At 40.2% G+C, this 14,304-nt stretch overlaps 1 protein-coding gene across 5 annotated transcripts in view; it reads right to left on the minus strand.

Moving 5' to 3' along the window:
• The window catches only part of CCDC25 (coiled-coil domain containing 25), a 48,056-nt gene extending 35,676 nt beyond the window's left edge, over window positions 1-12,380 (minus strand). For 2 of the 5 annotated variants that reach the window (XM_054717601.1, XM_008150843.3), the window contains exons 1-2: window positions 12,212-12,380; window positions 6,353-6,400 (exon numbers count right to left, since the gene is read on the minus strand). In XM_054717601.1, coding sequence (XP_054573576.1) covers window positions 6,353-6,400; window positions 12,212-12,368 — 205 coding nt within the window. In that variant the 5' untranslated portion in view covers window positions 12,369-12,380. Of the gene's footprint in view, window positions 1-6,352; window positions 6,401-11,184; window positions 11,204-12,211 lie in introns of those variants that run through there. The other 3 variants (XM_054717600.1, XM_054717602.1, XM_028159348.2) reach the window with 3 other exon arrangements.
• Window positions 12,381-14,304: the final 1,924 nt, after the last annotated feature.

Here is a 14,304-nt window from a genome sequence, read left to right on the forward strand (position 1 = left end):
CATGTCTGGTAAGTTAATGTTGAAGAAAAATATTAACTTTTATTAAAATGTTCTATTATTTTATGTTAACGATTACTCATTTACTTCAGCCCTTTGTATTCAGCATGTCTCTATCAAAACAAACCTATGTTCCTATGACAATTGAAGCTTTTGTGGGTTTTTTTGCAGCCCACATAAACTTAAACCTTATTTGGCCTGTGTTAGCCTTTGAGCTTGACATGCTTATCTTAGAAAATTGAATCACTGTAATACTTATACAGTGAAACCTCAGTTCTTGAACTTAATTCATACCGGAAGCCTGCTTAAGAAGCATTTGTTCAAAAACCAAATCATTTTTTCCCACTAGAAATAATGTAAATTGAATTAGTTCATCCCCAAATGATTCCGTTCTAACCTTTCTTATTATAGAGTACATGTCTAATGAACTTCCTAATCTATAAATAAACATACTTCTTTTCTTAAATTTATTGAACCATCCCCTACTAGCTTTAAAGGAAAGTTTTCATATATCACTGCCTACAAAATGCTATCATCAACTAACTGCTTTTTCTTTATCCAAATCAACAATAGTTTTTCTCTCCATTCAATTGCCCATACTAGCTGTCTCGTGAGCACTTTTACACCCCTACCAACATTAGCACTCCTGATGGCCTCTTTATGTTTTCAATTGTGCTAAAGGTAGATTTAGCAAGCAACAAAAGCATTCTCTCCTTTGTTGCCTGAGAGATGCTTTTTATCATGCTGAGGTATTATGAAAGGGTTGTCAGGTCGAAAACTGAAATTTTGGTCAACAACCAAGGTTTGACTGTAAAAATGCTTTTGCTAAAATTTTAAAACCAATGGATTACATTTTATTTCTTTTTAAAAAAAAAAAAACTTCTTAATTATAAAATTGCAGAAAATGAAGGAATAAATCAAACACCCGAAGTATAAAAAAGAAAAGAAAATTGGTCTCAATTCTGTCACATGGAAATAAAATAGAAGAAATAGCTAAATGTTAAAAGTAAGGTCTCTCTTGCCCAGCCAGTATGGCTCAATTGGTTAGAGTATACACCAAAGTTACAGGTTCAATCCCCAGTCAGGACACATACCAGAATCAACCAATGAATGTAATAACAACTTAATTCTATGATATGGATAAACTTACTATTGTTGACATTTGGATTGCTTCAATAAATATCTACCTAACAAAAGAGTAACATGCTAATTGACTGTACCTTCCACGCCCACCAGCCAATCAGGAATATGCAAATTAACCCAACAAAGATGGTGGATTAATTTGCATATGTGGGTGCTGAGCGGCTGGGGGCGGAGTGGGACGTTTGCGTTGTCACCATGGCGACGACGCAGGCGTTCAGCACCACCCCAGCCGCTCCAGGACTCTGGGCAGCTGGGCAGCGTGGGAAGGCGGGAAGGCGGCTCCGGCCAGAGTGAAGGCGGTGCCAGCAGCCAGGGGAAGGAAGGCCCATTCTTGCATGAATCTTCATGCATCGGGCCTCTAATTTTAAAATAAGTATGTCCATATACCTGATTATTTTCTTAAGGTGTATTTCTAAAAGGAAAGGATTCAAAATTTATGCACATTTTTAAGTCGAATAATATATATCACCACAGAAAGATTATATCCATATAAAACAGAGTGGGGCAAAAGTAGGTTTATAGTTCTGAGTATGCAAAACAGTTTGTTCTTGTGCTTATTAATTATTGTATTATTTTCTATATGAAAAACTGTAAATCTGCTTTTGCCCAACCTTGTACTTCTAATAGCTATGAATAATTAGTAACTAATTGTGTTTAATACAGACACATTAAAGTATTAGACACATATTTAAAAATTCTAAGATAAACAAAATAATATATAATTTAGTATGTATCCAAGAGCCCTAGCCGGTTTGGCTCAGTGGACTGAGTGTCAGCCTGTGGACTGAAGGTTCTCTGGTTCAATTCTGGTTAAGGGCACACGCTCGGGTTGGGGGCTCAATCCCCAGTGGGGGGCATGCAGGAGGCAGCCGATAAATGATTCTCTCTCATCATCGATGTTTCTATCTCTTTCTCCCTCTTCCTTCCTCTCTGAAATCAATAAAAAAAATTTTAAAAATGTACCCAAAAAAGTATTATCTATTTAACTTCAATGGGGTATTTCTTTCCCAGAAAAGCAAAAGGATGATAAACCTTGTATGAGGGTACTCTTAGCAACTGCAGGCACCATAAGTTCTCTGAAGGGCCATCTACTAGCTTAAGTGGGAAGCTGAGTAAATAGCCAACAGGTAATGAAAAAATAAAGGGAAATCTAAAAACCTTTTCCTCAGGCAATGTTTGGCTCCCTGGTGACACCTACTGGCTTAAAAAAGGAATACATCTGAAAGCTGTTTAGTGAAAGTAAAAAATTCAATTAAAAATGCATTTATATTCCATCTAGCCCTTAGTCCAGTGATGGGCAACCTTTTGAGCTTGGTGTGTCAAACTTAGCCAAAAAACTGAGCATAACTCGGGTAGTATGTCACTTTGAGGAAAAAAACATCATTTCGCAAATGTTTCATCCTCAGGAGCAGCAAATGTTTCATCCTTGGCATGCGGCCGCGTGTCATCAGAAATGGCTACGCATGTCAGTGCTGACACGCGTGTCATAGGTTCGCCATCACTGCCTTAGTCTGAAGTCATCAAAGCTATTAGAAATTAAGTGTGATGTGCTAGGAGCACTAGGATAGGGTGCTTTAAAAATGTTATACCTTTCTGCCCTAGCCTGTGTGGCTCAGTTGGTTGGGCATTGTTTGATTCTGGGTTAGGGCCTAGGCCCAGGTTTCAGCCTGATCCCTGGTGGGGGTGGGGAGATGGCATGCAGGAGGTAGCCAATCAATGTTTCTAGCTCACATCAATGTTTCTTTCTCCCTCTCTCTCTCTCAAAAAAAAAAAAAAAAAAAAAAAAATCAATAAAAAATCAAAATAATAAAAAAATTTTTGTAAGAAATTTGACTCTATGCTTCCACTGCTTTTCTGTGCTGCAACTTCATTCATACACACACACACACACACACACACACACACACACACACACACACAAGTTACACCTTTCTTACAAAGCAGACTAGGAAAGTTGATGCCTCCAAATGACTCCAAGACTTTGTTGGGGGAAAGAAGTGTTCTATACATACATAGATTTTTTTCCCCGACACATATTTTAATGATAGCAAACACCACTTCAGTGGACTCTAGATAGAATCTAAATTTACATAAGTAGACATAAATTCTATATCTAGATTTCTATTTCTGAATATAAATTCCTCTAAAGGACATTTAAAAGATTCCACACCAAAGAAAACAGGCTAAATAAAGGCTTCCACAATCTAACCCATCCTAATTTACTCCTCCATAAAGCTTTCTCAGTTTTCCCAAACCACTCTCTGGTTTACTCTCTGCCCCCTCCACTTCGACAGTATTTGCTATATTAATGTATATTGCCCATACTTTTTCATAGACCTTTTTTTTAAAGTAATTTGAGGTTCACAGCAAAACTGACCCATACTTGTTTTAGTGTGCCTCTACCTGAATACTGTGAAGACACAGACTAAATCTTCCTCTTTGGATACTCACAGAGGCTGACACAAATAGACCCAGCAAAGAGTAAACTAAAATAGGAGGAATAAGAGACATGGAGGAATGTTACTGGCACAGCTTCTTCAGGTCAGAACCACAGGTAACCCATCAGTGTGAGCCAGAATCAAGGCAGCTCTTCCTTATAAGAGATTCTCCCCCAGCCCCAGCCCCAGCCCCGAACTGCAGTGCAAAACCTGCACAACCACACGCAGCAGCTCTGCTTTAGGGCTTCTCAGAAACCTGTCTTGGGTTTGCACACTTGCTAACAGAAAGAAAAGTAGATTTGGTCAGGTTGGACCCATATCTACTGTAGCTATAACCATAGCTCTTATAACTGTGCCTTATTTCAATATAATACAGGAAGGTAGCATGCCCTCTTCAGCTTACATTCATCAGGAGGATGCTATGAAAAAAGACACAAATTACCAATGACAAGTTATGGGTTGCCAGGAGAAATATAAAACTCTAATATTGATATATATAGTAGAACCTTGGTTCTTGAATTTAATTCATTCCAGAAGGCTGTTCAAGAAGCGATTTGTTAGAAAACCAAACCATTTTTTCCCATTAGAAATAATGTAAATTAAATTAATCCATTCCAGCAACAAAGGCAAAAATATTCACTGTATAATTTCCTGAGATGTTAACGATGTAGGTTTAACAGTAAACTGACCTATACTCATGCATTTTCTCCTTTGTCACATGAAGACGACTGATCATACATGTATCAGCATGAAAGGGTTCTTGGGTCAAGAACCAGTTTTGTTTGACAACCAAGACATTTTTCTGGGAATAACTCGGTCAAGAACAGAATCGTTCAAAATGGGAGACATTTGGGAACTGAGATTTGACTGCATTGCAAACAGCTTCTCCATTAAGTCACACCTAGAGTCAATGTCATAAATTCATTATAAGGAAAAACTGTTTATAAGTAAGTTACATTATTCTGTTTTGCTTTTTTCTCTTGGTTAGGATGTGGTAGTCTGCTTTATAGCAACCAGTATTATAGCAAGGTTCTAAACTATTTATATAGATCTGATTTATAACTATATTTATATAACACTTACCTATCACATTATTATATATCATATATATGCTATATATTATACACATGTCATATCTTAAATATTAATGAGTATACATATTCTAACTATAGGGCCCCCCCAAAAATGTATACACACTTTGAGTAATTATTAATTCCAATGGGTTAAATCTGAAACGATACATCAATTGAGCTATCCCAGCAGAGTATGTATATGTTTTTTGGGGACACCCTGTATATAATTATATCACTGCTCTTTGACAGCTTTTAATTTTTGGTCTTATTTATTTCATTAATGTAAAATATCTCATACTGAAGAACGTTATACTTGCCTCTTTTAAAGGATCAAGTTTAAACTGTGGTCAGTTTCAAACTGCACCTAGAACAGACACTGATGGTTTTAGAAAAGAAACAGAAAGCAATACCTGGAGGTTAAAGAAAGGTGATTGTAGTGAGTTAGCCAGCTCTCAGACTACTAAGGCAAAGCCATCAACCCTGAGTGTTCCCAGTGAGGGAGGAGGCAGCTTTGAGGAACTAAAGAAGCTCCAGTGATGGATCTACTACCTACTGAGTGCCCACTATGGCTCAGATACTTTACTCAGGCTCTTCCATTAATTGTCACAACCCTGCAAGGTAGATACCATCCCTTAATCATCTTCTTACAGTTAACAAATCTGAGATTCAAAGAGGTTAAGAAACTATAGCTAGTTTGCTAAAAAACTGGAATTGTAACCCATATTGGCTTGATTTAAGAGCTATCTTTTCCAAAACATTACACTACCCTGAGAGATAAGCAGTTGTGTTCTCCAAGTCTCAAGAAGAGCAATTCTGGCATTTTTCTCTGGAGCTCTTATCGTCTTCTTTTCTCCCTCACTTCTGTGTTCCGTACCCTGAGGGTCAGTGCTGTGGATTCACTGCTCTCTGAATCAGGAAAGCTAAATTTCACTTTCATCTCCCTCCTGCAGTCAAAAAGGTTATCCCCTCAGGCAATGTTTTTCTTTTTAAAATTTAGTTCCAATTCAGTGAGTCAAAAAAATAATCTAACAGGCTGTGTCTAGCTTTTAAAACATGAAAAAAACTGAAAACAGAGGGCATAGCAAATGATATGGATATTTTTTGTAAATTTTTGTTCTAGTTACGTAAGTGTGTACACCATTTAGTTATATGATTGTGTACGGTATGAAATAATGTATTTCATTCTGAAAAGAATGGTCAACAAGTTAAAACTGTTAATATTTCATGACTTAAGAGCCATCTTCGGGGGGTAGGGACTGAGTGAAGGTGGGCAAAGGGGGCGAAAATGGGGACATCTCTAATAGTCTTAACAATAAAAATACAGTCAAAGAAAAGCCATCTTCAGCCCAGAAAACCAACAGATATGTTTCCACTAACCTTAAATGTGGTAAAAATGTGCAGAAAATGACCTTTTCAAAGTCCAAGTCACAGATTATTTTTATTTAATCTAAACTAGCAAAGGTTAACCTCTGATTCATATCAACCTAAATCAAAACTCTTTGTAAAGTTTCTACTGAGCAAAAGGTGGTCCAACTAGCTAAAATATTATCAATATAACTAAATTTTAGGAAGGTTAATCCCTTATAGTTCTTTATAATGGGTTAGTAGTAGCTGAAAACTCAGATCCAAAAAACCACTGGGGAAAAGCAATTAACACTTACCTTCTGGAAATTTCAAAATCAAATGCTTTTGAAAACTTACTTTCATATTTATCCTTTCCCATGTAAATAGTGTAAGCAGATGAGTTAACTAAGACAAAACAAAAATAAAAAGTGGTTAGATAACTTTATCACCAAAAGTGTTTCATAGGATAAACAAGTGACAAATGCTTCGATTTTGGGTTGACAAAAAACATGGCCCATAGGCCAAATCCAGCCCTGTTTTTAGACAGCCCTCAAGCTCAGAATGATTTTTACATTTCAGCAGGTTGATAAAAGCAAAACAAGAAAGAACATGCTATAGAGACGTGGCACACAAAGTCTAAAATATTTACAATCTGGCCCAAACAGAAAGTTTACTGAGTCTTATTAAAAACTTAGAGGCCTGGTGCACGAATTTGTGCACCAGTGGGGTCCCTTGGCCTGGCCTGCGGGATCAGGCCAAAACCAGCTCTCCGACATCCCCTGAGGGGTCCTGGATAGTGAGGGCACAGGCCAGGCCAAGGGACCCCACCGGTGCACGATCGGGGCCTGGGAGGGACATGGGAGTTTGGCCAGCTGGGGAGGAACCATGGGAGGGCTCCAGGGAGTGTCCGGCCCATCTTGCTCAGTCCCAATCGGCCGGACCCCAGCAGCAAGCTAACCTACCGGTCGAAATGTCTGCCCCCTGGTAGTCAGTGTACATCATAGTGACTGGTCGACTGTCTGCCCCCTGGTGGTCAGTGCCCATCATAGCGAGCAATTGAGTGGCCTTAGCATATCATTAGCATATCACGCTTTGATTGGTTGAATGGACGACTGGACACTTAGCATATTAGGCTTTTATTATATAGGATTATATAGGATAGCTACTTCCCTCAAGAGTTTAATGCAATTTTAGTTCAGTCTTTTGCTTTTGCCTTCTTCAAAAGAATTAAAAACTAAAAATCACAATATAATACCTTCACCCCAATCACTTAAAAATAGGTTCCTATACTTAGCCAAGTTTTATTTTTCATAATTCTAGTTAGCTAATTTAAATTACATTTCAGGTGTGCTACAAATTACAATGGGATCCCTGTTCCATTAGGAAGAAACGTAATTCTTAAACTTGTAAAAGTGACATTGTAAAAGTCATGAAATGTTACTCTGAATTCTGACTACATATTAGAATCGCCTAATGATGCCGCAGCTCCACCTAAGACTAACCAAATCCTAATCTCTGGGGGCAGGCACTGTTTGTTTGTTTTTTGAAGATCTCCAAGTGATTCTAGTGTGAAATCAGCGTTAGGAACCATTATCCTAAATCAAACCAAATATTCCAGGTATGGCTTACCTTAGGAATGCATTTATTTTGCTGGGCTAGTGTTTAATGAGGGCATCCTCCATTGGGAGTAAAACAAAAAGTTAAGTTTTCTAACTGATATCCTAACTGGGTCCTTGGTTTCCAAGTTAGTCTACCTAAACTTATTTGACCCCATTTGGATCTAAACTCCTAGTTACTGGGTTCTCAGTCTACAAAGCCTGACGCACAGGCAGCAAAGGTTGGGCTAGGCCAGTGGTCAGCAAACTGCGGCTCGAGAGCCGCATGCAGCTCTTTGAGTGTGGCTCTTCCACAAAATACCAGGTGCAGGCTCGCATGTACAGTGTGATTGAAACTTCATGGCCCATACGCAGAAGTCGGTTTTCGGCTCTCAAAAGAAATTTCAATCATTGTACTGCTGATATTTGGTTCTGTTGACTAATGAGTTTGCCGACCACTGAGCTAGGCAGTCTGTTGGCTGTCACTCCAGAACACAGAACTACCACATGCGAGTGGAGCTGCTGCCAAGGAGCAGCATTCTTTCACTGTAAATTCTAAAATTCAGGATTGCCCGTACTTTCCATAATGAAGCACTCCTTAAGTCATCAATTGTGGCTCCCTCTCTTGGGGAGAGAAAACTCCCAATTCCTCCAAATAGCAGTTATAATGACTACAATCCATAATTACTTGAAAGTAGTTGAGAGAAATAGCTTGAAAGGAGAGAATGTTTGCATTGATTAGCTAACCGAAATACGGTACTTATCTACAACTGAGCACTATATTAGCATGATAAGGCCTTAACATGGCATATAGCGAACGCCAAAAGTACAGGAATAAAACTAAAAAGTGTTTCAGAGTTTCTCTGCACAACCTGACAATATTATACGTGTTGATACGTGTACCTTGTTAATCCTATAATGTCACCACTTGGAATATATCCTACTAATTAAATACTCCATTAAGCAATGATGTTCTTTTTACAATCTAAACACTAATTAAGACTGGTTAAACACATTATAGTACATCCATTAAAAAATGCCATGTACCCATTTAAAAAGAGAGGGCCACACGATTTTTGTCTTTCTATATACAGTAAGATTCAATTGGTAAAAAATATATATGTAGTTTCCATATACATATTTAAATATCTATTTTTAATATATGCACCCACTTTCTTTATATGTACAGAAGGATATACAGCTTAACAATAGTTAACTTAGTTTGCTCACAGAATATACAGATGGTTTTTGCATTCAGAACAAAATTAATTTTTAAAATGATTAAAATAAAATAAAGCTGTGTTTGTGTAGGCCAAGCTATCTAACTTAAGCCAAGAGAATGACAGATGACTGTTTGGATGGTTGACCTATAAAATGAGATGATTAAGAACACTAACTGCTAGTAACCAAAACTGAGAGGCATTCTACAAAACAATTCAACTAACTGTGTCATGAAAGACAGAGACTGAGCACATGCTCCAGATTAGAAGAGACTAAAGAGTAATGAATGACAACTGACTACAATGATTTGTAATTTTCCTTTCTTATAAATACACTAGTCCTGCGCACGAATCCGTGCGCCAGTAGCTCGCTGCGGCCCTCCAGTAGCTCTCCGCCCGCTGCCCCACCCTCCAGTAGCTCCCTCCCCCACAGCTTGCTGCCCTGCCCCCTCCTGTAGCTCTCTGCCACCCACTTGTAGCTTGCTGCCCCACCATCCAGCTAATCCGAGATCTGGTCACTCGGTTTCAAGTCATTAACGACCATTTGCATATTATATCTTTATTATATAGGATTATTTTAGGACACTGATGAAAACTTAGTAAAGGCTGATTAGATAATAGTATTGTTGCAATGTTAATGTCCTAATTAAGAATGTCTTTTAATAAGAGAATGTCCTTGCTCTAGCTGGTTTGGCTAAGTGGATAGAGCATCAGCCTGTGGACTGAAGGGTTCCAGGTTCGATTCCAGTCAAGGGCACTTGCCCGGAAGGGGGCATGTAGGAGGCAGCCAATGATTCTCTTTCATCACTGATGTTTCCATCTCTCTCTTCCTCTCCCTTCCTCTCTCTGAAATCAATAAAAATATATTTTAAAAAATAAATAAGATAATGTCCTTAACTTATGAAAAAAATACTTAAGTATTTAAGGGTAAATTGCAACTTACTAACAAACTGTTCAGGAAAAAATATTGTGCATGTCTGTGTCTGTGGGGGGGAAGAGAGAAGGGGAAAATTAAGATAAGGCAAATGTTAGAATTTGGGGAATCTAAGAGAAGAATATAAAGGAAATCTTTTACTATTCTTGTAACTTTTCTGAAAGACTGCAATTATGTAAAAATAAAAAATAAAAAAGAGCATGATTGCTGAGCAAGAAGCAAAGAAAAAAAAATAAACTGGATTATTTTATTATTCTCACCCAAATAAAAGGGTTGATTAATATGGGGACAAATCATCTTGAGGAAACCTGATTCAGGTGTAGCAACCAACCCAACTTTAGAGGCTCTGTGATAATTTCATACTTTACAGAACAATTTATCCTAAGATAGATGCTATTAAAGGTACTAAAAGTACAAGTGGACTTAATGAGCAAAGTGCAGGTATTTTGTGGGTCCATAAAACACATAGTCTTGAATTTGATACTGGAAATATAATAAAGCTAATGTTTCATTATGCCATTATGAGAAAGCATGAAAGTATAGAATTGAACAGATTTTATCAGAGATACTAATCTTAAAACAAAAGGAAAGGCAAACACTTTCTACTGAGATTTTCTCCCCATTTAAAAAAAGTGTTTTATGTGGTAACCGCTTGGTTGAAAAGCTTGGCTAGCTCTACGAAGTCATTTCCTAAAGATTCTGCACTTCAAGTTGTTTTTTTTTCCCGTTTGGAACATGTAGTTTTACTATTTCCCTGGAAAAGTTGTAATTTTTCCATTAACTTTGCCACTTTAAAAGATTTGCTGCACAAATGCAGTTTTACTAGAGGCTAAATATTTTTCCAACAGAAAGCAATTCTGACATTATAATGGAAGCCAATGAGAAAAATATGATTCACAAATCAGCTGAAGCACTCTTGTTCTATTAAGGGCACCTGCATATGTATGACTAGTGCTCAAAGAATTAGAATAGCTTTGAGGAGAATAAAGTAACCAGCATAAAAATACATTTAGTACCTGTATACCCTGCCTGTACTTTTTATTCCCTTTCGAACTTGAATAGTTATCTATGCTGTTGGGGACTTTCACGAGTGGAGAAGCTCCAAAGAGATGCTCAAGTGATGTTATGACAGAGGGAGCAAAACAGAACAGAGGAAGGATTGAAAATGCTCTCAGGGTTCCTATGAATGCTATCAGGCTAGTTTGAATGTGTGTGTAGTCATTTTAATACGGGTACGACAAACCAAATCTACAGAGGCAGAGAAATAGCATGTGGCACACTGTGGAAGTCTAAACTATTGTCCTGAGAAAAATAATGGGATGTGGCCGTGTAATTGAGCAGATTGGGTCTGGACCCCAATGTTCTCATCTCTAAAGAGAAAGGACAGAATGCCATGTACCCATTAAAAAAAGAGGGCCACAGAAACAACATGGAGCTCACCTTTAACAAGCAAGCAGAGTCAGTAGCAACAGCAAAGGGTGTTGTTATTAAGTAAAAAGATTCCATTCATTTACCCAACAAGCCATCTACTGAGCAACCATTGTGAGCCAGGCGCTATGCTAGGGAAACAGGATACAGAGATCTCGTCCCTGCCTTCCAGCGGTTTACACTCTAGCTCAAGCAGACGGCGTTTACTACCTTAAATACGAGGCCAAAGGTATGCACGGAGTGTTAAGGGGGTCCCCGAAGAGGTGTGTCAAAGCAACCCCTGGGTGGGAGCTGGGTCGGGAAAGGCATTTGAAAAAGATAAGCCAGAGCTGTCTTAAGGGTGTAGTACTTTAACTGGGCACTGATTTTAGCAAAGGGAACCACATAAGCCGAGAAACGAAGTCTAGACACAGCACTGAATGCCAACAACAAATCAGAAACACCATCACATGTCACTTTTCAAGATCTGAGACACCAATTCTGTCCAGGGAGTGGCTTTATTCCCATCCTAGGGTCTTTTCATTGCTCTCTGCTGCATCCCGGACCCTGCAACCCTTTTCTAGAAGGCCAGGGAGTACTTGCCATAAGGCAGAGTTGCTGGCAAGTGTCTCCTTTTTTCTTTTCTTTTTTTTTTTTTTTTAAATCCAAGTGCATCATTACCAGGGCACAGCCAGAAGAAAGGCCACGGTAGTGGTGGTGGTGGTAGTGGGTCTTGACATGAGGTCTAAAGAAGCCCACGAACTGCCCAATTCCAGGTAACGACGGGAGGTCATCCCGACCGAGGGCGAGAGAACACTCCCGGATGAGAAGGCCGCAGAAGGGGGGAGTCCCTCCGCGCCCCCCAGGCCCCGAGGAGGGGGCACTCGGAAGGGGACCGCAGGCATGAACAGCACAGGGGACCGGCAGGGCGCGGGCAGAGGCAGCCAACGCGGAGGAGGCGCTTCCCAACGAGGTCCAAGCTCCGCGACGGCCTGGGGGGGTCCCGGCTTCGGGAGCACCCCGTGGAGCAGGGACCCCGGCGGTCGCGGCGCCCACTCACCGCTGCTGGTGAAGTAGAACACCATGGTCGCGGCGGCGCGGCGACTCCAGCCGCGAGCAGCACCACGCAACTCTCGAAGCGCCGGAGGCCAGACGCCGAGGCCGCCGGTTCCCTGGAGCCTCTGCGCGCACTTCCGGCGGACGTTGGGTCGCGTCATAACGCAGGCTCGGGGGGGGGGGGGGGGGGCGCCATGTTTGATCCTGGCGCGGAGGAGGGAGTTGGGCGGGGCTGGGGTGTTTCTGGGCCCAGAGGATGGTGCCAGGACAGTTGGTGGTTGGGAAAGATAGCGGGAAAAGCCATCTTTTGTTTTTCTTGTTTTTTTAAAATTGAGTTTATTGGGGCAACACTGGTTAATGAAATTACATGGGTTTCAGGTGTACAGTTGTATAATATACATCACCTGTGTATTGTACTGTGTGCTCACCATCCCAAGTCAAGTCTCCATCACTGTTTATCCCCCCCATACCCATTTTTTTTTACCTATCCCCAACCCCCTTGAAATGCCACCATCTTAAAAGAAAAATGTCATTAGCTGACTTTATTTTCAGAGCCTTCACCCAGTGGTAGGTTAAGTTATCAATAGGTTTTATCTGCTTCCCCACCCCCACCCCCTGGCCCCACGTGGGCTCCCAGAGGAGCAGAAACTGTTTGCCTTCTTCACAGCTGGGTGTTCGCTCCACCCATGGCGGTACCTGACACTCCCTTATTCATTAAGTTTTGAATGAACCCAGATTCCTCCACTATTGTCATTCTAGCTCCACCACTTGTAAGGCACACCTTTTGATATATTCTGTGCTTCACTTAACTTCATCTGCAAAATGTAGATGATATAGATAGTGGAGCAGCTAGTTCATAGATTATTTTGCCAGGGTTAAATACGTTAATGGGAGGGAAGGGTTAGAATATATCACTCAAGTGAGTTGTTAATATTACCCACAGGCAATATGCTTCTTCGATTTGGACTACGACTGTTCTGTCATTAAGATCCACCAACTGCCCAAGCCGGTTTGGTTCAGTGGATAGAGTGTTGGCCTGCAGACTGAAGGGTCCCGGGTTCGATTCCCAGTTAGGGCACATGCCAGGGTTGCCAACTTGATCCCCAGCAGGGGGGTGTGCAGGAGGCTGCCAATCAATGTTTCTCTCTTATCAATGATGTTTATATCTCTTTCTCCCTTCCTCTCTGAAATCAATAAAAATATATATATTTTAAAAACCGACCAACTGTTTGTTACCTGTGAGATGGGACAGATTCCAAATCTGTGAATCTCAGACCACTTTCTGCTGTAAATTGGCAATGATTTTACTCCAGTAAAGCTATTACTTTTAAGTCATAAGTTAAATTTATTTAGAACTAAAAATGTTCCAGAGAGTACCAGGAGTTGGTAACACAAAGGTACGGTGAAAGTAATAGCTAACAACCAATGACTGTGTTAGGAACATTCCCGTTCCCCAAAGTAAGAACCTAGTTACATCCTATAAATAGTAATTGTTTTCAGGTCCTCTGTAAAATGGGAATGATAATACATATCTCATAGATTGTGATGTGGAGTAAATAAAACAAAACACGTAAAGCGTGCAAGAATGTCTGGCACATACCAGATATTAGTGCCATGATTTAATTTTTTAAATTTAACTTGAAAAAAAATTTGCTAGAAACCTAACGTATTACAAATTTAAAAAAAAAAGAGTTTAACGCTAAGGCTTCAAATTTAAAATATAAGTGCCTCGAGAATATCGAAAAGGCTATTTCACAAAAACATCTTACACCAAGTGAACCCCAGGATGTTCAAAAGGGCGCCTTTATTTTACGGAAAAACTACAACTCCCAGAACGCACCTCAGCAAGGCCTGGGGATCTAGGACCCGGCGTGGCCGCAAGGGATTGTGGATGGCTTTCGGGAAGCAGAGAACCTTTGGCCGCCCAAGGGCGGGAGAATCTTGGAGACCGCCTCTTGAGTGGGTGGGGCAATAACTAGAGTACGACCAATCACTGAGCCAGTTTCTGGAAACTCTGAGGAGCGGCGAATCAGAACGCAGCAGCTTCAGCCCTGCCTGGCGCGGGATAATTTGAATACAGTGGCGGAGCAACTGGCT

This window comes from Eptesicus fuscus, chromosome 6 (genome assembly GCF_027574615.1).
Source record: "Eptesicus fuscus isolate TK198812 chromosome 6, DD_ASM_mEF_20220401, whole genome shotgun sequence".
Lineage (NCBI taxonomy): Eukaryota > Metazoa > Chordata > Mammalia > Chiroptera > Vespertilionidae > Eptesicus > Eptesicus fuscus.